The following is a 27,370-nucleotide window of genomic DNA, read 5'->3' as shown; positions in this document are numbered from 1 at the left end:
ATAAAAAAGCTAGGATTTCTCTTCTCTCTCTTCGCAAGTCCAAGGCTAAAGGTGGGGTTAATTTCCCAGACCTTCGTTTATACTATAAGTCCTTTTCTCTTCTTTAAACCTCTCGCTGGCTCTCAAAAGAAGTTTCTCCTTTCACCCCCCTATGGTTCTCCATTGAACAAGCCTTCATCTCTCCCTTCTCCTTTGAGGAGTTTCTTCGTTTTTCCTCCAAGTCTCCTTTCTCTTCCCTTCCCCTTTTTAAGTACTCTTCTTCCCTTCTTTGCCCCCTTTTTTCTCCTTCTACGATGTCGCGTGATTCTTTTTTGCAACAACCCATCTGGTATAATTCCCTTATTCTTATTAATAATAGACCGATTTATTGGTCTGTTTGGCGACAAAAGGGCATTATTTGGATTCGTCAGCTCTTTGATGGACTCACCCCCTGTCCTTTCCCTCAATTTCGACTTCAATTCTCTTGTCCTCGTTCCTTCTTGCAGAAATATACCCTTCTGATGGAAGTTATTCTTGATAGTTATTATTCGTTACCCTCAGCACCTTCCCATACCTCCTCATCTTCTCTCTTGACGTTACTGTCTACTCTCCCCAAGGCTTCCGTTATTTATAAATTCTTTGCCGCCCCTAATCCGGAGTGCCCCAAATCTAAAATTGAACTCTCCTGGGAAGCTGATTTGAATTGTGTTTGGTCCATCTCCCTTTGGGACGATCTTTGGCTCAAGTCCTTGAAAGTCTCTCGTTCTGCTTCGCTTACGCAATCGCTCTTTTTTCTATATCACAGACTTTATCTTTCTCCCCTTGCTCTTTCTCGCTTTTCTTCTTCTTCTTCCTCTGCATGTTGGTCCTGTGAATCTCCTGATGCAGACATCTTACATATGATCTTCTATTGTCCTCAGGTTTCTGTTCTGTGGAACCAAGTTTGGTCTTGCATCTCTCGCATTTTCTCACTTTCTATCCCTTATTCGCTTCTATTCTTGTCTTGGGTAGCCTATCTAAAACTCTTCCTTTACCCCCACATTCTGCTGGCCTTTTTGATCTCATGATTGCACTTGTCTTTCAACACATCTCTTCTAACTGGAAAACTCTCACAAATGTTTCTATGCAACATTGGTGGAATTTCCTGTGCCATTTTCATAGACTTGATGTTTCCTTCGCCTCCTCCTGCAAACCCCCTCGCAATGTTGAGCTTTACTGGATCGCTCTGCTGTTACAACCCGACCATCATCCACTACCTCTGAGAATTTTTAACCCCCTTGAATATTTTCCTCCTTCTTTATATTTTGAATATTTATCAATTGTATCCCTATTTTATTACATATCTTCATCAAGTTACTTATCTGCTCTTTATGCTTCAGTGTTCTGATATATAATATACAGTTCTGTCATATTTGCTTTTCTACTTCCCTCATCTGGTTTTCTTTAGCTTTTCTTCCTTTTCTCCCTTCTTCACTCTTTTTTCTTTTTTTTTCTCTCCTTTCCATTCCCTTTCCTTTTGAAAATCTATAAAATGCTTTCTTATTTATACTTGACTCTAGGAATTTTATAATCCTTGTTACCTATCATATCTTGTATTCATGTCCTCTTGTCAATTGTTGATTTCATTATGCTAATAAAGCTTTCAAACATAAAAAAAGAACCTTTGAGCCCCTTTGCTGCAGTAATCCCCTCCAAACGGGGTTGCCTGTGGAGAGAGCAGAGCAAAGCAGACAAGAGCTGAGCATCACGCAGATTGGAGCCACATAACTTCTGCGAGCTGTGCACTGTCAAAGTGAGGCAGGAGCTGGGAACCTTTTCTCCGGGCGGATGGGGCTGTGAAATTTTCTATCCGGAGTGGTGGACGCTTTTTCCTCAGAGCCCCCTGTGCCCTATAGCCCCCCCTAGTTGCAGTTGGTGCCTATTGGGGGTAGCAGGGGTTGCTCGCTGCAACTACGGAGCAGTTTGGAGCAGTTCTGAGCGCAAAGGCACCGCCGAGGAGTGGCAGTGCAGCGCTCCAGTGTGGGGAAAGACACACTTTCTTTTTTCTGGGTGGCAACTGTTGACGTGGAAATCACTAATTGGCTAATATGAGCAAATGGCCGGAGGTTTAGTGGAGGCGGCGGGAACCAGTAATAGCAGGTGTCCAGGTCCCCAAGTGAGCCTCAGACAGCCTGAGATCACATTCGCAGAATAATCCAGGGGCAGAAGGAGGATTTAGTGTGCTGTGTTGAAGAGAGTGCGTCCCTCTCAGAAAGGACCACAGAAAGGGCAGTGGGCCCAACAACAGAGCTTTCACGGAAAGCTCAAGCACTGTGAGTACTAAAAAAGGCTAAAGCACAACCTAAGGAAATGAACCAGACGCTCATCTCACCAATAGCGCGGATGATTGAAAAACCCTTTAAAGTCCCGCATACATTATATTTCTTGAAAGATCAGAATGGGGCCATGATGTCAAGACAAATAGACTCATAAGCAAATAATCTGCAAGCCCCCATCAAGCCTATAAGCAATTTACCAATCGAAGTTAAGTTTGAAATAAGAAAAACAATATTCAAAGTCAATTCAACCCATTTGTTAATTTGTCGGTAGAAGGAGTCACAAGAGACAGCTTAGGAACAAATATCGATGATAGTAATCTGGATAGTTATTCGATAACAAAAGAATATACATCTCCTTTGTCAGAACCAAGTGAAGTAGTGTGGCTCACTGGTTAGAGGCGGCAGACCCGAGAGCAGAGGACGGCCCGGGACCAGGGTTCGATTCCCGGCGCGGCAGGTTTCTGGACCAGGGTCAGCGGACTCGATAATTCTCTCGCCTCGGTGCCGACTCTGATCAGCGATCACACTCGGCAACTCTGGGCATTAGCTTGCCTCATCTTCACTAACGGCCCCACCAGACCGCCGGGGATGCCTGGTCTCACCCTGGAGATACCCATTAAGGGACCATCTCTCAGGGAAGCCAGGAAGGGTTTCGCAGCGGTCGAAGCGCCTTGGGACCCTACGGGTAAGTAGTGCGCTATATAAATGCCAATACATTTACATTTACAATGATGGAAAACATTAGAAAGTTATAAATTTGGATTTAAACCGTCCTGCTCAGAGTAAACAGAGAAATGATGCACAAATACAACTACCTATCCTATCAGCCGATCAAGAAAAAACGCCACCAAATGGCTTTTGGGCAAGGGAAATAACGGAAGAAAGCTTACTGACTGCAGTAATCTTGACAAATAAAACTGAAATCTTTCAACTCGATATCGATAACAGGTCGAATTACAATGCAGAGGACGGGGAAAAGGAGTTTTTGGATATCAAACAGAGTCCGCGAGGGGAACTCAACATGACAGCGACAAAAAACACGACTTGGGGTCCATCTGGGATATCTTTTATCAAACTTCAACATTAACTTTTGAAGCATCGACCCTCCAGTCGAATAAAATGGACACTCAAATAGAAATACCCCATAAAAATGGCACAGGCGGTGGCTGGAATTGACCACAGATGAGCTAAATAGTCTGATAATCAGAGCAGAATCTGACTCAGCAACAACCTATTTGGAATGTTCATGTGCGCCAATAGTAAACAAATTAACATCAGTTTCGGAAGTAATTAATACTATATTGGAAGACGTGAAAGCCAACCTTCAGTTGAAAGATGCAAAAAAACAAATAATAATGTAAACACAGACTTAAGAGAAGAAAGTGATTTAATTATAACAATGGAGATAACACCTAAAAAGGATTTAGAAACTCAGGGAAGGTTATTTCCGCCGAAAATCCCTACAAGTCAAGGTGTGAATAATACTCTAATAGGAAGTGAACTTTCTGCCCAACTTTCCTCAAAACCAACTGAAGATCAAGGGATTAATGCAAAAGATCTAACATCTTACACAATTACAACAAGAAAGAGGAAAAAACTCCACAAAGCACGACCCAAAATTAAGACAGAATATCAAGAAAAGTCACACTCTCGGGCAGAAATGCAGCTAAATGAGCCTAAAAGTAAAAAATGTCATGTGGAGGAAACTACCGGACAACAAAAACCAAACACATCAAATGATCAGTCTTCATTAGGAACGCCAACAAACACCCAGTACTTTGATATCTTTGTGAACCTAGCCAAAACCTCAAAGGAAAAGAACACTTTTAATGGTGAAGATTTAGAAGGTGAAAAAGTAAGGCTTTCCCCTATGGAACGAATTAAGAAAAGAAAGCAAGAGCAAGCAGGCAAGACTATTAAACAGCAGCAGGGGAGCTGCTTTGAGGATAAAATAATTAGGGAGGACATCCAACGGAGGACACCGAAGAATAAAACAAGTCCTCTAAAAGAGGGAAAAGTCATTGCCCTGGATGTAAAAAAAGAAGCAGAGCATAAAATTAGTAGTAACCAGGGCCAACAATCACCTTATGATGATCGTCATATAGCGTCAAATTTAAGTGGGAATCCAAAGCAACCAGTTTGCAATTTTTCTGGCCCTGGTCGGATACAACCAAATAAAAATGCAGAACATGAACTGGTGCGACATTTGGAATGATTAGGCCCAATTGAGGATAGAAATCTATTATCAAAAAGGGACCATTTAGTTATAGTAAGACTAAAGTTTCGGGGCCAGATACATAATGAGCGGCCTCCAGCTCTGCTTCTCCGGATCTTGATAGTACGAGCAAGGAAAAGGTCTGCCGAGCATCATCAATATTCAATTCCTACCAGATTATATTATTACAAGAAACCTGGGCAATCCACCTATTTCTTCTACAGGGATATAAAGGATACTTCAAACCAGCGAATAAGTTCAACAAATATGGCCGCCCTTGTGGAGGCTTAGCAATATTCATATCAATAGACTTGAAAGCAAAACATCTGCATATCGTGTCTAAAAATTGCAATGACCAAATGGTAAAGTTAGAATATAAAACACACAATCAAGTAAAAATTATAAAGTTGGCGTTCTACGCTCACTAGGTATCTATTGGAACAAATGATTGATGATCCTTTTGCAGAGTTTATAGATACAGGAGACTTTAACTTGAACGTGCAATTCCATTTACAAGGGACGATGACACCCAGTCACAAGATCTACAATGGCTGAACCCAGAGCAAACAATGGACACAGCAACAAATATTAAGCACAAAAGAGAAAATCTAAACTTTGTCAAAGATATCAAAGCACTGAGGTTGCGTTTATTAAATGGGAGATTTTAAACAGACTTGACCCCAGCATATTCTTTTTTCACACAAAACGCGAAGTCACAAATAGACTACACAATGGTTTCATTGAGCATCTTTAATAAAATCACTTCGTTCTATTTCAAGAAACAAGCAGAGAGTGACCATAGTCAACAAATATCCACTACATCATTGAAAAACATGAAGTACGAAGTATATTGGTCAACGCAAAGGCAGGTTGGATCTATAAATTACAGGAAATTAATTTGGAAGCCGAATGTAAAAGAACGTACCGGCGAACTAGCGCAAAAGCTAATAACCAAATGCTTTCATGAAAAAAACGCCTTTTCTGTAATTGATCGTTGGGTAAGCTTTACACGAAAAATAGTTGAGTCACATTACCCTTTTAGTAAACTAAGGGAAATTAATACTAAGCGGAAAGAACAAACTGAAACCGAAATTAATTTGACATATACAGTTCGGAAAATGAAACAGTCAAGTAAAACATTTTTGAAGAAATTAACAAAGCTCCCAAATAACAACGAAATACTAAACAATATAAAATCAATAAATAAAAGTTTGAGGAAGCTAATCGGGAATGAAAAAGTTAAAGCCAAGCACGATCTGTGAACCAAACATTTTTATTCCAGTAATCAAGCTAACTCAAGGGAGTTTTGGAAAATGATAAATAGCTTAGCAAGACCAGATAAAACTGTGGTGTCATCTGTATTAACTGAGACCAAATGGGTAAACTTTATGGAGGACCATCTAAATCTGAGTTGCAAAACAACGGAAAGATACAACCATAGAGGAAAGGAGACTTCAGAACCAGAAACGGCAAATGAAACTGATATAACACAATTTCAAGTGGTTAATCTAATAAAAATACAAAAATAAAAGATGGGGCACCCGGTCCAAATGGTATCCCGTTTGCCCTCTACAAGGAGGATCCAGGCATATGGGCTGAACACCTTATCAATGCTAGGTCATTGATCAAAAACAATATTGCGTTCCATGATTTTGTTACTGCCAGAAACCCCTCCTGGGTCTTCATTACTGAAACCTGGGCTTCTGAATCCTCCGGTCTGGATCTTTTGCACGCCATCCCTGAGGGCTACGCGTTAAATATACTGGATAGAGTGGGTCGCAGGGGAGGAGGGTTGGCGATTCTTTATAAAACCTCGGCTGTCTGTCGTACTATGACCGTCTCCTCTCCGGCAGATCTTTTTCAGGCCATTCACTTCTCGATTTCTTCTTTTCCCTCTGTATCTTTCTCCGGCCTCCTTATCTATAGGCCCCCTGGACCGAGATCCAGTTTCACCCAAAGACTACTTAAAATCTTAGAATCCTATTTTGGTAAATCCCATGTTACGGTTATGGGGGATCTAAATTTTCATTTAGATGATTTCTGTTCGAAGGATACCCTCTCCTTACTGGACCTTAGGACCGCCTGCGTCCTTCTCCAGCAGGTAAACTGTTCCACCCATCTGGCCGGCCACATCTTAGATGGGGTGTTCTCCAACGACCCCAGACTTTCTACGGGCTCTCCCATTCCCCTGGTATGGTCTGACCATCTAGCGGTTCCTCTTGAACTCAAATTCCCCCCCTCCTCTTCCTTGTGTCATGGGCTCACGAACAGGGAACTTAAAAGAAGCTATAGGGGTATTACGAACAACTCTCTCACCCCCCTTGTAGCTCAGAACACCACTCTAGCTGTTAAGGATGCCAGCGATGCTGCGACGGAGCTAGCCAACTCTATCTCCCAAGCAGTTGATCTTCTGGCTCCTGCCTCCTATCGCTATTCAGCCCCAAGTTTACTGAGCCTCTTAGGCTCTTAAAGCAGAGTTGTAGGAGGCAGGAGAGGTTATGGCGGACGTCCTAGAACCCTCAGGATCGAGAAAGACATAAGTTGCTGTTGGTGGACTACAAGATAAGGGTCATCAAAGAAAAACAGGCTTATTTCTCTAAGCTTACTACGTCCATTACCTCCTCTAGGGTTCTATTTAAAATCGTTGACTCTCTATGTTCCTTGCAAACCCCTGATTCCATCACAAGTTCCCAAGAGCTGTGCGACAGGATCGCGCAGTTCTATCATACTAAAATTGAGGACATCTATCATACTCTGGAAACTCAGAGAGCCCAATTGAGTCCCCTTTCTCTCTCGACCCAACCCCCCTTTGATTGCTGGGGCAAAGTTCCCACAAACGTTTTGGGCGCAGCTAGACTCTCTCCTAAATACAACCAAGTCAGGCTCGCCTCAGGATCCCTGCCCTTTGAATATCCTGAAAGAATGCAGGGAAACTCTGCTGTCTCCTCTGCAGGAGATAACGAACTGTGCCATGTCCCAGGGCATCTTCCCTACTGTTTGGAAAAAGGCCATAGTCAAGCCGCTGCTTAAAAAGCTGACTTTGGATCCGGAAATCCTTAAAAATGTTCGACCTATATCGTTGCTGCCTGCCCCAGCTAAAATACTTGAATGCCATCTCAATCAGCATCTGACCTCTTTTCTGGAGGTCTCGGGGTTTCTGGACCAATCAAAGCACGGCTTCAGAAAGTTCCATAGTACTGAGTCGGCTCTTACGGTGGTAGTCGACAATATTAGATCAAAGGTCGACCAAGGCCAGACCACTCTACTGGTCTCACTCGACCTGACTGCAGCTTTTGATACCCTATCTCCTATGACTTTAACAGCTAATTTAAAGGAGATAGGGGTGGAGGGCCCAGCACTGAGCCTCCTGTCCTCTTTTCTCAGCCTTAGAGAGCAGAGGGTCAAGCTTGGAGAGTTCCTCTCCCCTGCTAAGCCTGTGCAATGTGGGGTCCCACAGGGGTCGGCCTTGAGTCAGACTCTTTTTAAAATCTATGTGGCCCCACTTGCTAGGTTAATAAGATCGCACGGGATGGAGGTGGTGTCATACGCCGACGACACGCAGATCATGATGTCCCTCTCCCACTCGGTGAGTACCTCCACGTTCAGCTTCAGGAACTGCTTGCAGGCAGTTTTTGAATGGATGATTTTAAATTCATTGAAGCTGAACAGAGAGAAAACCGAGGTCTTGATCTTCGGCAAAGAACAAAACATATGGTCCAGTGATTGGTGGCCCCCCTCCCTCGGAACATGTCCTATGTCTGTTAAATCAGCCCGCAATTTGGGAGTGATTTTTGATACTTCACTGGACATGACGCAGCAGGTCAACCGGACTGTGTCCACCTGTTGGGGAGTCATCAAGATTCTTAGAAAGATAGCCCATTATCTTTCCCCCCCAACCTCGTAAACAGACCGTGGTGGCCCTTCTGGCATCACGGTTAGATTACTGTAATACACTGTACGTGGGAATCAATGAGAGCCTGATTCTACGCCTGCAGACCGTTCAGAATGCGGCTGCCAAATTTGTCTTGGGTGTTTCTAATACCTCCTCTGCTACTCTTGCTAGGAAGAGTTTGCACTGGCTCCCGATTCATCTTAGGATCACTTTCAAAATCTTATGCTTGGTCTTCAGTGCCCTAGCAGGTGTAGATTCAGAAGACATTGGCTCCCTCCTGGTCCCCTACATCCCTAGCAGAAGCCTCCGTTCTACCTCTAAGAATTTCTTAGCCGTTCCCCGAATAAATTGAGTCAGATGGGGTGGAAGGGCCTTCTCCTCTATGGCCCCCAAATTGTGAAATGAACTCCCTTCCGAGTTAACGCACAGCCCTCTCTGGCCCTCTTTAAGAAAGCATTAAAAACGCGGCTTTTCATTGAGGCTTATCCGTAGCATGTCTTTCTGATTCTTTTATTTGGTATAATGTTTGGTTTGGCGCCTTGACGCCCGTTGGGCTAAGTTGCGTGTTATAAATCGCTTTTCATTTCAACTCATTTCATTTCACCTAACCAAGGTCTTTAATGAAGTAGTACGGAGTGGGATTATCCCCGAATCATGGAGAGGCTCACTTATATCCCCTATTTTTAAAAATCGAAATAGGGCCCGCCCTGAGAACTACCGTCTAATAGCACTACAAGACATGGATGCAAAATTGTTTGCGGGGATTTTGTTGTCAAGCCTATCGGACTGGGTAAAGGAAAATAAAATTCTCCCGCCCAACCAAACAGGCTTTAATAAAGGCCTAGGTACGAAAACAAATATCTTAGCCCTGTCGATACTAATGGATAAAGCAATTGCAATAAAACAACCACTGTACCTTTGCTTTGTCGATTTTAAATCAGCTTTCGACTGTGTGGACAGACATCTACCCTGGGATAAGCTACGACTGCAAGGGATTCCCCCGCAACTATTATAGCTGATTCATCTCCTCCATACAAACACCTGGGTAAGAGTGCGGATGGGCGATAGCCATTCACTAACCAAGGAAATCACGACATCAGGGGGCCTGAAGAAAGTCTGCGTACTTGCTCCATTATTATTCAACCTGTTTTTAGCAGTCTTAATGGCGGTACTTAATGATATAAATGCGCATCCACCTAAGCTTGCGGACAAACATATATCAAACCTCCTATATGCGGATGATGTGGTCCTTTTAAGTAATACAAAAGTGGGTCTACCACGCCTCATAGAACAATTATCTGAGTACGCAAAAGGTAATAGGATGGTTATAAATGAATCAAAGTCTAAAGTCCTGGTAATAACAAAAAATTTAAGAAGGAAATATAAGACTAAATGTTTTCTAGGAAAGTCACAATTAGATCAAGTAGAAACCTATAGATATTTGGTAGTTATATTGAATGACAATGGAAACTTTCTACCACAGAAACTCGAAATCCATAGGAAATCAAATGCTTTGACAGCAGCATTTAGGAGTATCGAAAAATCTATTTTTGACCTTACCTAGCGCCCGTTTCTAAAAGTGATTTCTGCTAAACTTCAACCCTCACTAACTTACGGAAGCGAAGCCTTAAATAGGAAAGATGCAGCCGTCATCAACGATGCTATCTAAAAAATGTTTAAAATTCTTTTCATTTGCCCTTCAACGCCTCACAAGCTCAAGTCAGGTTAGAATTTGGTCTAAATAACCAGATGTATGCTCAAAAGGGACACACAAGAAAAGTCTGGTATAGAATAAAAAATGACCATGTCCCAGTTAATCTGGAGGGAAATTAGTGGCAGGAGCAAATCCCCAGCGTGGAATCACTTGGATGAGGCCTTGGAGGAACTTAAGGCCAGGCAGGTATGGGACTTTCCTATTACTCAGGAATCATTTTTTTTTTTTACTCCTCATCTCACTGTGACAAGTCTTTGTGGAACATTTACAGCCTTACTGTCTCTCTGTGGGCCACCAGGCTGAACACACTTTAACTTGGGTCGCCAGACCCCCTCCCCTTTAGTACCGGGGACATGGTGTAATCATTGGAATGTCCGGATCAATCTTAAGTTCCTTCCCCACCTTATTAGAGGGTGCCAGATGTTAGATGACTACTCCTGTGCCCTCTCATATTCCAACCGGGCCATATTGAATGATGCATTTAGCCAGTCCTCGCTGCTCGGGGGGAGGCGATCCTTCCACCTCCTACAAATTTCCCTCCTTGCTAGTAGGATCAAGTAAAGAAGGAGCCCTCTCCCTTTCAAAGTAACTGTCTGATAGAACACCCCATCATCCCCAAATATGATCAAAGAGGAGTTTACATTAATCATAACCATTTTTAACAAATTCACTTTCCCATAAATAGTTAAGGGGAGGTTCTTCCATCTATTGAACAAGCGATCTATTTCTTTAGTTGTTCTAACTAAATTTATCTTCAGGATCCGATCCAGTTCACGCACCACATAAATCCCCAGGTATCTAAACTCCAAACTCTCTGTACCCACCCACTGATCTATGTTCCAGCACATAACCTCAGTCTTAGATTTATTGACCTTGTAGCCCGATAGTGCCCGAACTCTGCTGTTAATTCCTCAATCCTGGGGATGGCTATAGCTGGGTCTCTCGTATAGAGGATCAGATCGTCTGCATATAAGGATAACTTAGAACTATACTGTACGGACTGGAAAGGTGTTAAGATAGTATCAAGCCTAATTGCCTGGGCCAGGGGTTCAATGTATAAGTTGAACAATAGCGGGGAAATAGGGCATCCCTGTCTGGTTCCCTGCTGAATATTAAATACTGATGTTAATGATCCATTTAGAAGGATCCTGGCAGAGGCACCCTTATAGCAATTCTTTAGAGTATAAATAAATACTTGCCCAAAACCCGTTATTTCCAGGACTTCCCACAAATATTTCCAACAGACTTTATCGAATGCCTTGGCCGCGTCCAAAGCTACCACGGCCAAGGGTTCTGATTTTTCCACCGCTAGGTCAATATTCCCCAACAGCAGGTGTGTTTGGTCTTCAATGTGCCTACCCACCACGAAACCCTTCTGGTCCTCATGGATCAATTTAGGTATTAATTTGGCCAATCTCCCAGCCAAAATACCCACAAAGATTTTATAATCTGCATTAGCAGGGAGATTGGTCTGTATGAGTCTGATTTTTGGGGGTCCTTCCCGGGCTTCAAAATCAGCACAATTATAGCTTCCCTCCAGGAGTTTGGAATCCTACCTGTAGATGAATAAATAGAGTTAAAGATGATTTCTAGAAAGGGACATAGCTCATCTATTAAGTGTTTATAAACCGTCCTGATCCGATCAAAAGCAGTCGCTCCTCATGCTGCTCCCAGCTCACAGCTGATTGGTATCGTAGCGCCAGACTGCAAATTTATACCTGCTAGCTCGCATTGCTCATGATATCAGTAGTGCCTGACTGCACATTATATTTGTATTATAGCTCTATAGTGCCAAAGTGCTCTTGCAATATCGTTGTACTGTGCTGCGCTGCCTTTGCCTAATTAGCTGTCTTGTGCCTGATTGTGCAGGTGCCATTGCCATTTTGTTCGCGTTTTATTTGTTTGTGCCCCAATCCTCTTTCGCTTTTGGCACGCAGCCATCCATTTTGTGGTTTGTTATTGTGCCTCCCTGCCCGATTCTGCACCCCGCCCCGCCTCCCAACTGCTCCTCCCTCCCACTGTAACTGCAGGCTCTGATCTCCTGTGGTAGCGCTGTGACCGTCCTGATCCGATCAGAAGCGGTCGCTCCTCACGCTGCTCCCAGCTCCCAGCTCCCAGCTCACAGCTGATTGGTATTGTAGCGCCAGACTGCAAAATTTATACCTGCTAGCTCGCATTGCTCACGATATCAGTAGTGCCTGACTGCACATTATATTTGTATTATAGCGCTATTGTGCGAAAGTGCGCTTGCAATTTAATTGTACTGGGCTGTGCTGCCTTTGCCTAATTAGCTGTCTTGTGCCTGATTGTGCCGGTGCCATTGCCATTTTGTTTGTGTTTTATTTGTTTGTTTCTTTCGCTTTTGGCTCGCAGCCATCCATTTTGTGGTTTGTTATTGTGCCTCCCTGCCCGGCTCTGCACCCCTCCCCGCCTCCCAGCTGCTCCTCCCTCGCCCCTCCCCCCTCCACCATTCACTTATGACAGATGCTTTAGCCCGTAGCGTTCACGCGCAGCGAACGCGCCCCATGCGCGCCGAAGGTGCGCCAAAGGTAAGCCCGTCTACCCCCGTCCGCGCCTGGACCGCACACAGCACCAGATCCCCTGGTCCCCGCATAACCCACTCCACCTGCATAACGTACGATGCCGCAACCCTCTCAGCACTTAACCCCAGCCGCACACCCCAATGATACCAAGCTGCCCCAGGACACACCCATGGACCTTTCTCCTGCCACTCCTGCAAATTTAACTGCATCAGGACCCACACCCAATCCTCTAACTCCAAACATAATTCTGACTCTAACCACCTGAAGTGCATCCTGTTGAACACCCGCTCAGTCCACAGACACTCCATTGAACTCTGGAACCTACTCGACACTACTTTACCGGACGTCGCCTTCCTTACAGAAACCTGGATGAACGCCTCTTCAGCACCCGACATCGCCATAGCCACACCGGACGGCTACAAGATCATCCGAAAGGACCATATCAACCAAACAGGAGGAGGCATCGCCATTGTCCATAAGAACACCACCCGCATCACAACCAGCTCCGACGATAACCTCGCTAACGCCAAACACCTTCACTTCCAGATCCACATCAACCCCAAGTCCACACTCAGAGGCACCCTCATCTACAGACCACCAGGACCCCGCACACAATTCAGTGAAGACATCACTGACTTCATCAGCCCACATGCCCTCACCTCCGAGAACTACATTCTACTAGGAGACCTCAACTTCCATTTGGAAAAGAAAAACGACAGCAACACCACCTCCCTTCTGGACAACCTGGACAATCTCGGACTCAAACAACTTGTTGACACCCCCACCCACCTTGCCGGACACACGCTTGACCCTATCTTCACCTCCAGCAAGCACATCTCCTTCAATCACACTACAGCCCTCCATTGGACGGACCACAGCTGTGTTCACTTCAGCTACAAAAAGACCACGACCCACAACCCCCCACATCCTATTCCTCGAAGAAACTGGAACAAATTCAACTCCGACCAGCTCTTCACTTCACTCCACCAAAACCCCCCTGCCATATCATCGGACCCAAACCAAGCAGCCACCAACCTCACACAATGGATCACCCAGAGCGCCGACAAACTAGCACCCTTGAAGAACCATCTTTTCAAGCAAAGTAGCAAAAAAGGCCCCTGGTTCAACGATGACATTAAGAAATCCAAGAAGACCTGTCGGACTCTCGAGAAAGCCTGGAGAAAAAACCCAACCACTGGCAACCTGGCCACCTTCAAGAACGCCACCCGCAAACACCACCAACTGATCCGATCCACCAAGAAATCAGCATTCAAGGATCGACTTGACAACAATGCCCAAAACAGCAAGGAACTATTCAACATCGTCAAAGAATTTACTAACCCCACCGCCGGCACCAACGACATAACTCCCTCCCAAGACCTCTGCGACTCTCTATCCTCATTCTTCTACAACAAAATCGCTGACATACATAACAGCTTTGAAAACCAGTCCGAACACCAGCCCACTCCACCCACCTCCGAACCAAAATCGCACTCTAACAACCTTTGCGCCTGGAAACCAATCACCACCGAAGACACCATCCGCCTGATGAACTCCATCCACTCAGGATCGCCAACCGACCCCACCACATTTTCAACAAGGCAGACTCCATCATCGCACCCCATCTCTGCGATGTCATCAACTGTTCCTTCAACTTCGCTACCTTCCCGGAAAGCTGGAAACATGCCAAACTCAGCGCCCTTCTGAAGAAACCCACAGCAGATCCCACTGAACTTAAGAACTACCGCCCCATCTCGCTCCTCCCATTCCCTGCCAAAGTCATTGAGAAAGCCGTCAATAAACAGCTCGCCGCCTTCCTTTAATCCAACAAATCCCTCGACCCCTCACAGTCCGGCTTCCGAGCCAAACACAGCACTGAAACCGCCCTCATCGCAGCAACAGACGACATTCGAACACTACTGGACAACGGAGAAACAGTTGCCCTCATCCTACTCGACCTTTCTGCAGCCTTCGACACAGTCTGTCATAGCACCCTCATACAACGCCTCAGCAACATCGGCATACACGGGAAAGCATTGGACGGGATCATCTCGTTCCTCGATGGAAGAACCCAAAGAGTACGCCTCCCCCTTATAGATCAGAGGCCACTGAAGTCATCTGTGGCGTACCACAAGGATCATCACTCAGTCCCACCCTCTTCAACGTATACATGACTCCCCTCGCATCCATTGCGCGCCAACACAACCTCAACATCATCTCCTACGCTGACGACACCCAGCTGATCCTATCCCTCACCAAAGACCCAAACACCGCCAAAACCAACCTACACGAAGGGATGAAAGACGTAGCCGAGTGGATGAAGAACAGCCGTCTAAAATAAACTTGGCCAAAACAGAAGTCCTCATCTTAGGATCATCCCCCTCTGCCCGGGACGACTCTTGGTGGCCACCGGCCCTGGGAACCGCACCCAGAACCATGGATCACGCACGTAACCTTGGCTTCATCCTGGACTCCTCCCTCTCGATGACCAGACAAGCCAACGCCGTCTCATCATCTTGCTTCAACATCCTCCGCATGCTCAAAAAAATCTTCCGTTGGATCCCCACCGAAACAAGAAAGACGGTCACCCACGCACTGGTCACCAGCCGACTGGATTACGGAAATACCCTTTACGCCGGAACCACAGCCAAACTACAGAAAAAACTTCAACGTATCCAAAACGTCTCAGCCAGACTCATATTGGACATCCCTCGGCAAGCTCACATTTCTGACCACCTAAAAGACCTCCATTGGCTCCCTGTCAAGAAGAGAATAACGTTCCGCCTCCTCACCCACGCACACAAAGCCCTCTACGACCAAGGACCCGACTGTCTCAACACGCGACTGTCCTTCTACACCCCCTTCCGCCAACTACAATCGTCCAATAAAGCCCTCGTCGTTATTCCGCGCATCCATAAATCCACCATGGGGGGAAGATCCTTCTCCTACTTAGCGGCCAAAACCTGGAATTCTCTCCCCACCCACCTCCGCCTTACACAGAACCACCTCACCTTCAGAAAGCAACTAAAAACTTAGATATTCGATAAGTAAAGCACCCCCCTCCCTCAAGCGCCTTTAGACCCTCTGGGTGAGTAGTGCGCTATACAAATCTCCGAACTTGAACTTGAACCTCGCTAGGCAGGGCATCAGTGCCAGCAGCTTTTTTATTTTTTTATTTTTTAATCTGTGCTACTATTTCTTCTTTTGTTATAGGGGCATCGAGGCTATCTCTTCCCTCCTCGGTTAATTTTGGCAGATTCTTATTACTTAGACATCTACTTAGGGCTACAGTAGGCGGATTTACATCTTCTCTATACAGATCAGTGAATAGGGAGAGGAAGCAGCTTTGCATATCCTCTACTTTTCTTGATGTTTCCCCATTGTTGTTTATTATTAACTCCTTGATATCATTCCTAGCCCGATCAGTTCTAGACTTCCATGCTAATAGATCTCCTGCCTTTTCACCGTACTCGAAATTGGCCATCCTACTTGAGTATCATTGAGCTTTACATTTAGCATCTAAATGCCCTCTATATGATTGTTTCACCACCTCTAGCTCCTGCTCAATCTGGTGAAGTCTTTCATGCTCCCTACTAGACACATTAATCCTATCTTGCTCCAACTGCCCTATTCTGCTCTCAATTTTCTTTAGTTCTCCTGCCTCTATTCTGTTCTTAGTACAACTGATTGCATGAAGCTTCCCTCTTAGCCCAGCCGTATAAGCGTCCCAAATATAGTCTATGGTGGTAGACCCCATATTTAATAAAAAAATTCAGTTGTAAAGGCCCGGATAGATTGTATTGTCTCCGGACTGGAAAGAATAGCCCTCTTTAATGTCCATCTGGACTGCATCTGTGTGACACTATTCACGTATACCAACTGCAGGGGAGCACGGTCTGAAAAGAGGCTTTGCTTCACTTCTATTTTCTTGATATTCTTAATTGAGTGTCTATCCGTGAAAATATAGTCGATCCAAGAGGCATGTTTTGACTTCTTACTATAAAAAGTATACCCCTGGACTGGACCCTGTTTAGCTCTCCATACATCTTCCAAGTCCAGATCATGCAGCATATTCCGCAGTGCACGTCGTATTTTTGGTGCGCCTACATATTTACTCACATTACTCCTATCTTTGATGGGGTCCAATAGTATATTGAAATCCCCTCCCAGGATATAGGGTGGTGTCTCTAACATCAATATGAATTGCAACTTCAAGAGATAGGAAGAATCATCCACATTTGGTCAATAGAAGGAGGCACATACTATGTCGATATTATTCAGCACCATTTTCACAACTATCCACCTTCCATACGTATCCGTATGGGCCCCCCTAATTGTTGCGGAGACACCCTGTTTCACCAGTATGGCCACTCCTCTATTGTGCGTTTTCTGCTGGGATACCTCAAACTCTTTTACCTATTTGGTTTTAGAAAAAACAGATCGACTTTCATCAAAACTCAAATGGGTCTCCTGTAGTAGACAGATCTGGGTGCTTGACATATCCAAATTTTTGAGGATAAGCCTCTACCTACGAGGACACCGCAATCCATTCACATTCCAGGTGGTAAAAATGATCTGGTTATTCCCTAAACTTTGATCTCCCATCGTTCGTCCAATTCCCTAACAGGCTTGATTCCTTGACTCTAGCGAGATGAGTATTTATTTGGTTTTTATCCCTATGCTCCCCTCCCAAGTGCTCCCCCTGTAGCCCCTCCCCTGACCACCTCCCCCTGTGCCCTGCCCCCCCTGAGGAACCCACCCTTCCAGTAGGCTAAGCCTATTTGGCTAGGCTCCATTACCTGTATTCACTTTTTATTTCCAAATTATTCAGCGGATGCTCTATCATTAAACAATCTCAATCTCAATATTTCGGCATTTTAGCATATATTTATCAGCTGAGCAGCAGGTTGCAAAATAAAGGAAGGGATCCTATACGCCTAATCCTCACCTATTCGCTACCTTTTGATCCCTGTTTTTTCCTAATCTTCAGAATTAGATTATCCGCTTCTTCCCCTGTTTTTATCAGGTGCATGTGGTTGTTACACATCACCCTCAAATGTGCAGGGAACTTTAATTGTGCCTTTATCCCCAGACCGTTCAGCTCATCCAGCCTCCTCCCGAGCTCCCACTGTCTGGTTGCTGTCGCATGGGAAATGTGAATGAATGAATGAAATAAAACTTATAATGAGCAAACTTTGCCCGAAGGCGTCAAGGCACCTACAAAAAAGAAACAAAAAGGCAGAACCAGAGAGCTAGGGGTAGGCTTTGATAAAGAGCCATGTCTTCAGGGCTTTTCTAAAAGATTGTATTGAAGGCAGCATCCTGATTTCAAGGGGAACCGTGTTCCACCATCTGGGAGCAAGATTAGAAAAGGCTCTGCCTCCCCACTTTGCTCTTCGCACTTGAGGGGCTGTGAGGAGAACCTTCACTGAGGAACGGAGGTTTCTGGCGGGGGCATAGGGAATCAAGAGGTCCTTTACTCCTCCAGTCTCTTTCCTGTTGAGGGCTCCATATACCAGACAAAGCACTTTAAGGAAATCCTGGCATCGATTCGAAGCCAGGGCAGGGATTTCCTGGCGAGAGTGGCTGACGACCTCCTAGGTAGATCGAGTACGAACTTCGCCTCTGCATTTTGCACCGATTGAAGACTTTGCAAAAGGCCTTTATTAGCTCCCGCGTATAGGGCATTACAATAATCAAGCCGAGATACTATCAGTGCTACCACAGCTTGTGTCCGGGCTTGCACAGACAGGTAATACTTGATTTTTCGCAAGATACCGATTATGCCCCAACAAGTGGAGATGGTCATTTTTACTTGCAAACCCATGTCAAGGGCTGGGTCAATCATGACCCCCAAATTTCGTGCCGCGAGGGTTGGAGCTGGACAGGTCCCCAGAGATGTAGGCCACCATTCCGATGACCAGATGTCTTCCTTCTCACCGAACACAAGGATCTCCGTCTTTTCGCCGTTTAGCCTCAATGAATTGCCAATCATCCATTGCGCGACTGACTCCATATAGTGTCTAAACTTGGAGGCAGAGGAGCTAACAGGCTGGGCGAGGGACAGCAAGATCTGAGTGTCATCGGCATAGGAAACTACCTCCATCCCAAAAGATCTAATAAGCCTGGCCAGGGGGGTCACGTGGATGTTAAACAGGGTCGGACTTAACGCCGACCATTGTGGGACCCCCCACTTGACCGGTAGGGATGGAGATAGAAACTCTCCCAGTTTCACCCTCTGTTCCCTCTGGTCCAAGAAGGAGGCCAACAGACTTAAAGCGGGCCCCTCCACCCCTATCTCCCTCAGTCGAGATGTTAAGACGAGTGGAGACAGGGTATCAAACGCAGCTGTGAGATCCAAAAGGATCAGCAACGTACTCCCACCCTTATCGACTGTGGTGCGGATGTTATCAAGCACCACAGTCAGGGCCGATTCCGGGCTGTGACCCTTTCGAAATCCATGCTGCGAGTGATCCAAAAGACCAGAGGTTTCCAGGAAGGAAGAAAGATGCTGGTTAAGATGGATTTCCAGCATCTTTGCTGGGGCAGGAAGTAGTGAAATGGGCCGAAAGTTTTTGAGCACCTCCGAGTCCAGGGACGGCTTCTTCAGAAGCGGCTTTACCACCGCTTTCTTCCATTCGGAAGGAAAAATGCCATCCCTCATGGCCCTATTCATGATCTGAAGAAGAGGGGGCAGGAGAGTGTCCTTACATTGTTTAAGGAGATAGAGAGGACAAGGGTCAAGAGGTGAGCCAGACCTGATCTTAGCCAAAAGAACATCCAATTCCTGTAGAGAAAGAAGGGTAAAGCTGGACAGCACGATCGGATTAGGAAGTCTAACAGACCCTGGAAGAGGAGGAACCTGAGAGGTGGGAAAAGATGTTGGAACCCTTTGGAGCTCTAGGGCCGAGACAATATCAGCAACTTTGACTTGGAAATAATTGGCGATATTGTCACACAGCTGTTGTGAGCAAATAACAGGATCAGGGGTCTTCAAGGTGGTCAATGAGTCCACAATATTAAAAAGCTCTTTCGGCGAGGTAAGCGCCCTGGTAAGATCTGTAAAAAATTCCTGCTTAGCTCTTATGACCTCAACCCTATATTGCCTCAAAAGGGTTTTATGCGTTTCCCTATCCCATGGGTTACCACTGGTCCTCCAGAGTCATTCCTGCTTTCTACAGCCTTGTCTTAGCAGTCTTAAGGACTCGGTGTACCAGGGGGCCGATGTCCTTTTTGTAGCTGTGTAGCGTAGGGAAGCAGGAGCAAGCTCATCCACGGCAGCTGAAGTGACATTTTCAAACCTCCGTACCGCAGACTCCACATCCTCATCCATAGAGATTGTCAAGGTGGAAATTAAAGGAGCTAATAGCTCATTAGTTATCCTCCTCAGATTTCGCCTGAGTTCCATTTTGCTTGAACCCTTCAGAATATTATTAATGGGGGTGGTATCCAATTTCAAAGGGACAGCGAAATGGTCTGACCAGGAGAGCGGTATAGGAGCGTCGGTGGTCAGGCGCCTATCATTCGAGAAGACGCCATCTAACGTATGGCCCGCCTGGTGAGTAGCACATTTAACTAGTTGCTGCAGACCACAGGCAGATAAGATGTCTAGGAGAGAAATAGTTTATTTTGACTCAAGATTATCTAGATGGAAATTCATGTCTCCCAAGACTGTTACATACTCGCAGCCAAAATATGGTTCTAAAATGGTAAGCAAATGCTGAGTGAAATCTACTCTAGGCCCTGGGGGTCTATATATGAGAACACCCTTGAACGGGACAGCATGAGCTGCATTGATGGAAAAATGTAGAGCCTGAATGGCTTCATGAGGGGCTGATAGAGGGGTGATACGACATGAGTGGGAATCCCTATACAAAATACCAAGCCCTCCACCTGTACGTCCCACTCTGTCCAGTCTGACTAGGGTATAACCGTCTGGCACTGCTTCTACCAGATCTGGCCCAGAAGAATCTTTGGCCCACGTTTCAGTAAAAAAGACCCACGATGGTCTGCTGACCACGACAAAGTCCTTAAAGGAGACATTGTTCTTAATAAGAGATCTTGCATTAATCAAGATTTTTCAAAGAGACAACTTGCGATTGAGGACCGGGGAGAAAGCACACCTCCTGTACAGCCAGACCTAAAGCACCTACATGTGGGCGATGTATGTAGAGCCTCGGGGTGAGCGAGTAGTGGCAAGGTAACCGAGGAGGTTTGATATCCAACAAGATCTGGAGAGGGTACCTGAAACAACCGTATCCGCTCTCAGTACAGCTGAGCGCCCCCTCGTCCAGCTCGTCCTTAGCGCGGACGGGCGCAGAGGGGCTGGACTCTGGCGTGACTCCGGTGTTACTGCGGCACTTACTCCATGCGCATGCGCCTTGCACTAGCATACTTGTGTTTAAGTAGGGCTCAGGCTAGTCAACCTGACTGCTGGAGCGCTAACCTGCAATGGCGTTTCCAACCCCTAAGGTGGCGAGGAGGCTAATGAAGAGAACGCAGGAGACCCGCTGAAACCACGGTGAGGGCACAATTTAAGGTGCAAGTTTGTGGGAAAGTCAATTTAAAAACAGGGTTTACAAATTAAAATATAATAACTCAAATACAAAACGGGATTTTTAAAAAAGCGCAGCGCTTTAAGCAAAGCGATTGCACGCAGCAATGAGGTTGCCTTGTCAGACCTTATTTGAAAATTAAAAGGGTTAGAGCTATTATATGATATTGTTTTTTCCTTCAGGGCTGATGACAACATCTGCTCCTTCACATTGTAAGTTAAGAAGTTTACCCAAAATTTTCCTAGGTTTCTGCCTATTAGGGTCTCCCAGAAAGGGATCTCGATGCACCCTCTGGATTTCTCGCATTAGATCCACCGTCTCGTCACCCTTCAGAACAGTCCCTTTTATCAGTGATATCACAAAGCCCTTCAAATCAGCTCCTTCCATGGCTTCCGGTACGTTAAGTATTTTCAAGTTGTTCCATCGAGAGTGATTCTCCAACCTCTCAACGTCTTCTCTTAGTTCTCGATTCTGTGCACTTAACTTTGCCACTACCTCATCGGTGGCATGTACTGAATCCCTTATTAGTGGTAGTTGTTTCTCCAATTCTTGAGTCCTTAACGTAACATCACCTAGTTTCTTAGCCAAGAGCTCACATGAGGCCTGGATTGCCGCCTGGTTAGCTTCAGAGATTGAGAAGCGGCTAGCCAGCTCGGACTGGTTGTTTTCCGAGACTGTGAACCTGTTCAAAATCTCCTCCTTCATAGTCAGAAGGATATCTGCCAAAGTTGAAGAGGTCACGTCAGGGTTGGTAATGGCTGGCTTATTAACACCAATACGAGCAAGATTTTTCTGTGGCTCGGGCTGTGGCTCTGGCTTTCCGGAAGGCTGGTTACTTGGTTGCTGAAATACCCCCTCTTCGGGGTTACCATCCATCAGCACAGAGTATTTATTTGATAGAGCCACATCGGAATGCACGGTCACACCGCATACTACAACTGTCTCGCCCCCCTTCTTCTTCCACGTCAACTTCTTCCCCCCCATCCATCATGTCAACTTTGATTGCCTCATCATGGTTTTCGGCGGGGGATCTATCAGGGTTTCATGTATAATGGAACACCTTTCTTAGCTTTAACTTTCCTTTTCAACACTTTTACTCTGACATCCTCTAGGTCTTTTATCAGGACTGCAAGCTTTCCCCCTTCCTTGTTTACTACAGGCCTTTACAGAAGAGATTGGGGGGGACACACGGATGGGATATCCAGAGCTTTCCTTTAGGGGGTCTCTAGTGAGCCTTGCCCTTAGTGCATACCTATTAACCTTTTTGCCATGAGTATGTGCCGGGACAGCAACTCCCTTCCGACCTTCGGTGTCTTCCACTATTTCTATTTTGATTTGATCGTACGCCCCTCTCTCTTTGGCCCCCAGGGGGTTAGCAATATCACCATCCATCCATTCTGTCTGCAATGAAGCAGTGGCACCTCCTTTTACATGTGCATTCAACTCATAAGGACCTCTCCCCACACTGTGCTTCAGAGTACACCTCCGATTTTTCCCCTCCACAGGGATAACTTTTGCTTTCTCAGCTATTCTTACAGTTATGGCAGCAGTTACGGCGGCAGCTATTGATTGAGGATCAATATCGTAGGCAGAATCAAAATACTCGTAGTGGCAGCGCAAGAAATGCTGCTCTTACCCCCATTGCTGCTGCAGCCTCCTCCTATGCCAAAAACCCCGCTTCCACTCCAACCGTCAATGCCTCCCCTCCACGGCATCCGGAGTGCACTGGGAAAGCCGATGATGCGGAAGGCTGGATCCCGCCTCCTCCAAGCACCAGCCGTCTCCTTCCACCTCGTACTCCAAACCTTCCCGCTAACGTCGCTGAAGCCGCTGAGACCGCCGAGGCCGATTCGGATAATCCGCGGGGCTTCGTCTGCCGCTTTTCTCGTGTACTGCTGTTTGATGTCTGATGTCATCCCTTCCTAAATTTCCTTCCGTGATGCTACATACAAAATGCGATAAGCCGCTGCTGAAGTCAGGTAGCTTAGAGCTCGTTTACGCCTGCATCCCAGGAGCCGAGCCGCGGCCGTTTATTTGGCGGCCGCCATGTTCCTCCTCCAAACATCCCCCAGACTCATTACTCAGGAATCATTAAAAGAAATTGTTAATAAAACAACAGACCATTTACCATTGCTAAATGACAAGGCCACTTTTGCAAAAAGGAAGCACGCATGGCCCATATTAAACGGTTTTACAAAAAAGATGGCTCAGCAATACATGGTCACTCCATGGCCGTTGAAAAATAAACAAATCTTTATGAAAGCGCGTTTTGGTGTATTGCCGGGTCTAAGCCATCTACCCCCCTGTAAAAAGCAAGCAACGTATAGTCTATGTAGGCTGTGCAAAGCTGGTGAGGAGGATATTATTCATCTCCTGTGTCTCTGCTCTGAACTGAGATCTGAAAGAGTAGCCGTATTAAAAAGTCTATTTAATGAAAGAGGGGTGAGAACTTGCAGACAGGCACTGATCTTATGTCTTTCCCCAGACGATTTACCTTTGAACTCCGCCCTGGCAAAATTTGTAACGAAAGTATGGAAAAAACTAGAACCCTATGAAACAAAAAAATAATAACTATTTTATATTCTGCCCTTTTACATTTTTTTATAGATTACTCTGTAAGGGATTTTATCAAAAATACTTATTCACATATGATATATGGCATTTTAAAAAGAATTGATTTTTACTTGGACTGTACATAATGGAGTACTGCATGATTTTGTTTCATTGTAAGATTTTAATTAATCATTCGCAAGTGAATGCAAGGACTGGTCCAGAACTGATAGCACACACCTCATTTACAAGTCAGTGCAAGGACTGCTCCAGGACTGATAGTACATGCCTCATTCACAGGTCAGTGCAAGGACCGTTCCAGAACTGATAGTACACGCCTCATTCACAATTAAGTGAAAGGACTGCTTGAGAACTGATAGTACACACCTCATTCACATCCCTCACTCCTTCCCCCACCTCATTCCACCTCTGTGTCAGGCATCTGTGGAGGGAACATTCAGAAGTCAGGGCAAGGTCTCCTCCAGAACTGATAGTACACACGTCATTCACAAGTCAGTGTAAGGACTGCACGAGAACTGATAGCACACACCTTATTCACAAGTCAGTGCAAGGACTGCTTGAGAACTGATAGTACATACCTCATTCACATCCCTCACTCCTTCCCCCACCTCATTCCACCTCTGTGTCAGGCATCTGTGGAGGGAACATTCAGAAGTCAGGGCAAGGTCTCCTCCAGAACTGATAGTACACACGTCATTCACAAGTCAGTGTAAGGACTGCACGAGAACTGATAGCACACACCTTATTCACAAGTCAGTGCAAGGACTGCTCATGAACTGATAGCACACACCTCATTCACAAGTCAGTGCAAGGATTGCTCCACAACTGATAAAAAATGCCTTATTCACAAGTCAGTGAAAGGACTGCTAAAGAACTGATAGTACATACCTCATACACAAGTGAATGCAAGGACTGGTCCAGAACTGACAGTACACACCTCATTCACAAGTCAGTTTAAGGACTGCTCCAGAACTGATAGTACACGCCTAATTCACAAGGGAGTGAAAGGACTGCAAGAGGACTGATAGTACATGCCTCATTCACATGGGAGTGAAAGGACTGCAAGAGGGCTGATAGTACATGCCTCATTCACAGTTAAGTGCAAGAAGTGCGCGAAAACTGATAGTACACCCCTCGTTCACAAGTGAATGCAAGGACTGCTCCAGAACTGATAGTACACGCCTCATTCACAAGGCAGTGAAAGGGCTGCAAGAGGACTGATAGTACATGCCTCATTCACATGGGAGTGAAAGGACTGCAAGAGGACTGATAGTACACGCCTCATTCACAATGGGGTGAAAGGACTGCAAGAGGACTGATAGTACATGCCTCATTCACAAGTCAGTGCAAGTACTGCTCGAGAACTGATAGTAAACACCTCGATCACATCCCTCATTCATTCCCCCCCCACCACGGTCCACCTCTATGACAGGCATCTGTGGAGGGAATAATCAGAAGTCAGTGCAAGGACTGCTCCAGAACTGATAGTACACACCCATTCACAAGTCAGTGCAAGGACTGCTCGAGAACTGATAGCACTCACCTCATTTACAAGTCAGTGCAAGGACTGCTTTAGATCTGATAGTACACTCCTCATTCACAAGTCAGTTAAAGCACTGCTCCAGAACTGATAGTACAAGCCTCATTCACAGGTCAGTGCAAGGACTGTTCCAGAACTGATAGTACACGCCTCATTCACAAGTCAGTGCAAGGACTGCTCCTCAACTGATAGCACTGGAGGGTACCAGTGCAATGCTCAAGCTGATTTTAAGCAATTACAACCCTAACATCTACTGGAGTTTATATTTTTGTTTAAAGTCTCAAAATTGGTGAGCTTGTGGCAGGATAAAAGCTGTTTTCAAACCCTCCTCTGCTTTACAGGTACTCAAGCATCTACAAATGCTGCACAGAGTTTGAACAGCACAGAGTAATGAACCGTGGTTTGAGGAGGAGATATGGGCTATGATAAACAACAGCCAGGGAGGAGGCTGGTAACCCAGACCGAAGGGAAGAATATGGGTGTTTAAAAAAAATATGGACTTGATAGGCCCTGCCATTCTCACGTACGACATGGTAGGATCTTTCTGCCATCAACATGGACCTAGTGTTATTGATACCAGGTTCTTGGATAAGGCCATGGCCATGCCCCAGAGCACAGTACCCCAAATAACAGCACTGTCATCACAACACACAATACTACTTAGTGATTCGCCCATGACAGCCTCATCCCCAGATTCTCTTTGTCACTGTAGAAGTGAACGAAGCAGACGCTGTAACAAGTTGCTGTGACATCCATATTCTTGGAGTAGCAATAACTCTCCCACAAGTACGGTGGCACACTGTACACTAACAAAATGTTCTCAGTCTACTAAGACTTAGAAGAATAACCGCTGTGTTGAAATTCTAGCTGTTATCTAGGAGGACAACCTGTTTTTTGGGTCGAGCATTCAAGACCTCTAGTATATATTTTAGTATATACTTATATGTGTATTTACTTTGTGGGCTCTGGAGCTCAGCCCTAGGACTTGTCTGCTTTTGCTCATGGACTTTTTTCCTGCTCAACTGGTGTTATTTTACTGTCTTGATAGAAAACGACCAGCGGAGATGAGTAAAATACCAGAATTGCTTTCTGCTGAGGGACTTTCTTTTTTTTAATTCCGGTAACTGCTTCTATTTCCATTTCTTGATAGTAAACGATTAGCAGAGCTCTGTAAAATACCAGAATCACTTTAACATTCTCTGGATTACTGCCCATAGAAATTGGCTTCCAAGAGCACCTGTAGACAATAATATTTTTTCAAATCTTGTATGTTTAGTGATATGACCACTGAAGGCCCAGATTTTATATTAAAAACAGAGCTGTGGACTAAATCATTTCCAGCTGCAAGGCAATATTTCTCTCTATGTGTTCCCATACCATTAGAGCCTGAAGATATACGACCTGTTCAATTCCGGCTTTGTTCCTATTTGAAGATTTTGTCAACCCTGTTTCCAGTCACGCAAATCCAGCCTTGAAGCAAAACTTTCTAAGAAAAATACTGACATAGTTCTCAAAATATATTTAATGGAAACCTGTATCTTACATCAGCCTCACTATTGCACAGTTATTACAAACAGTAATTCTCACCAAAAGGCACTAGATTTTGAATATTACGCTCAATATGTAGACCTAGAGAAAATTCTTACCAGGGTTGTTGTTCCTGAAGAGTGGAAGGCTTCGATTATTATCACCTGCAAAACAATAATAATAATAAAAAAAGGTTAATAGCTCTACCAAACAGAGTAGTTTAAGAAATACCTAGTTAATAAACAGCATCTTAGTTATAAAATCATATTGTATTCCTACAGGAAGTTACATCTTTTTTGGAGTCCTTACTTAAGACTATCATTAATTGAAGAGAGGCAATAGCCTAGTCCTCAAAAGGGTATGTTGTAATTAGATTTAGAAAATAATAGAAGTAGTAAACCTTAGAGAAGAACTTAGTATTTGTGTCATTTATTTTGCAGTGTCTAGCAACAAAAATAGTGCAAGAAGCAAGATAGAGTAGCTGCTGATAGACAACACCAGAACTTGAAGACAATG

General features: G+C 45.1%; 1 protein-coding gene across 1 annotated transcript in view; it reads right to left on the bottom strand.

Annotated features, from left to right (window-relative positions):
* The window catches only part of LOC147725245 (GTPase IMAP family member 8-like), a 350,212-nt gene that overhangs the window by 149,270 nt on the left and 173,572 nt on the right, over positions 1 to 27,370 (bottom strand). Inside the window, exon 10 of the mRNA XM_086967149.1 lies at positions 26,974 to 27,018. Within this exon, the coding sequence (XP_086823275.1) occupies positions 26,974 to 27,018 (45 nt within the window). The remainder of the gene's footprint in view (positions 1 to 26,973; positions 27,019 to 27,370) is intronic.

Source organism: Lissotriton vulgaris, chromosome 4_1 (assembly GCF_964263255.1).
Source record: "Lissotriton vulgaris chromosome 4_1, aLisVul1.2, whole genome shotgun sequence".
Lineage (NCBI taxonomy): Eukaryota > Metazoa > Chordata > Amphibia > Caudata > Salamandridae > Lissotriton > Lissotriton vulgaris.
The sequence above is the reverse complement of the archived record's forward strand: the minus strand, read 5'-3'. Positions and strand labels throughout refer to the sequence as shown.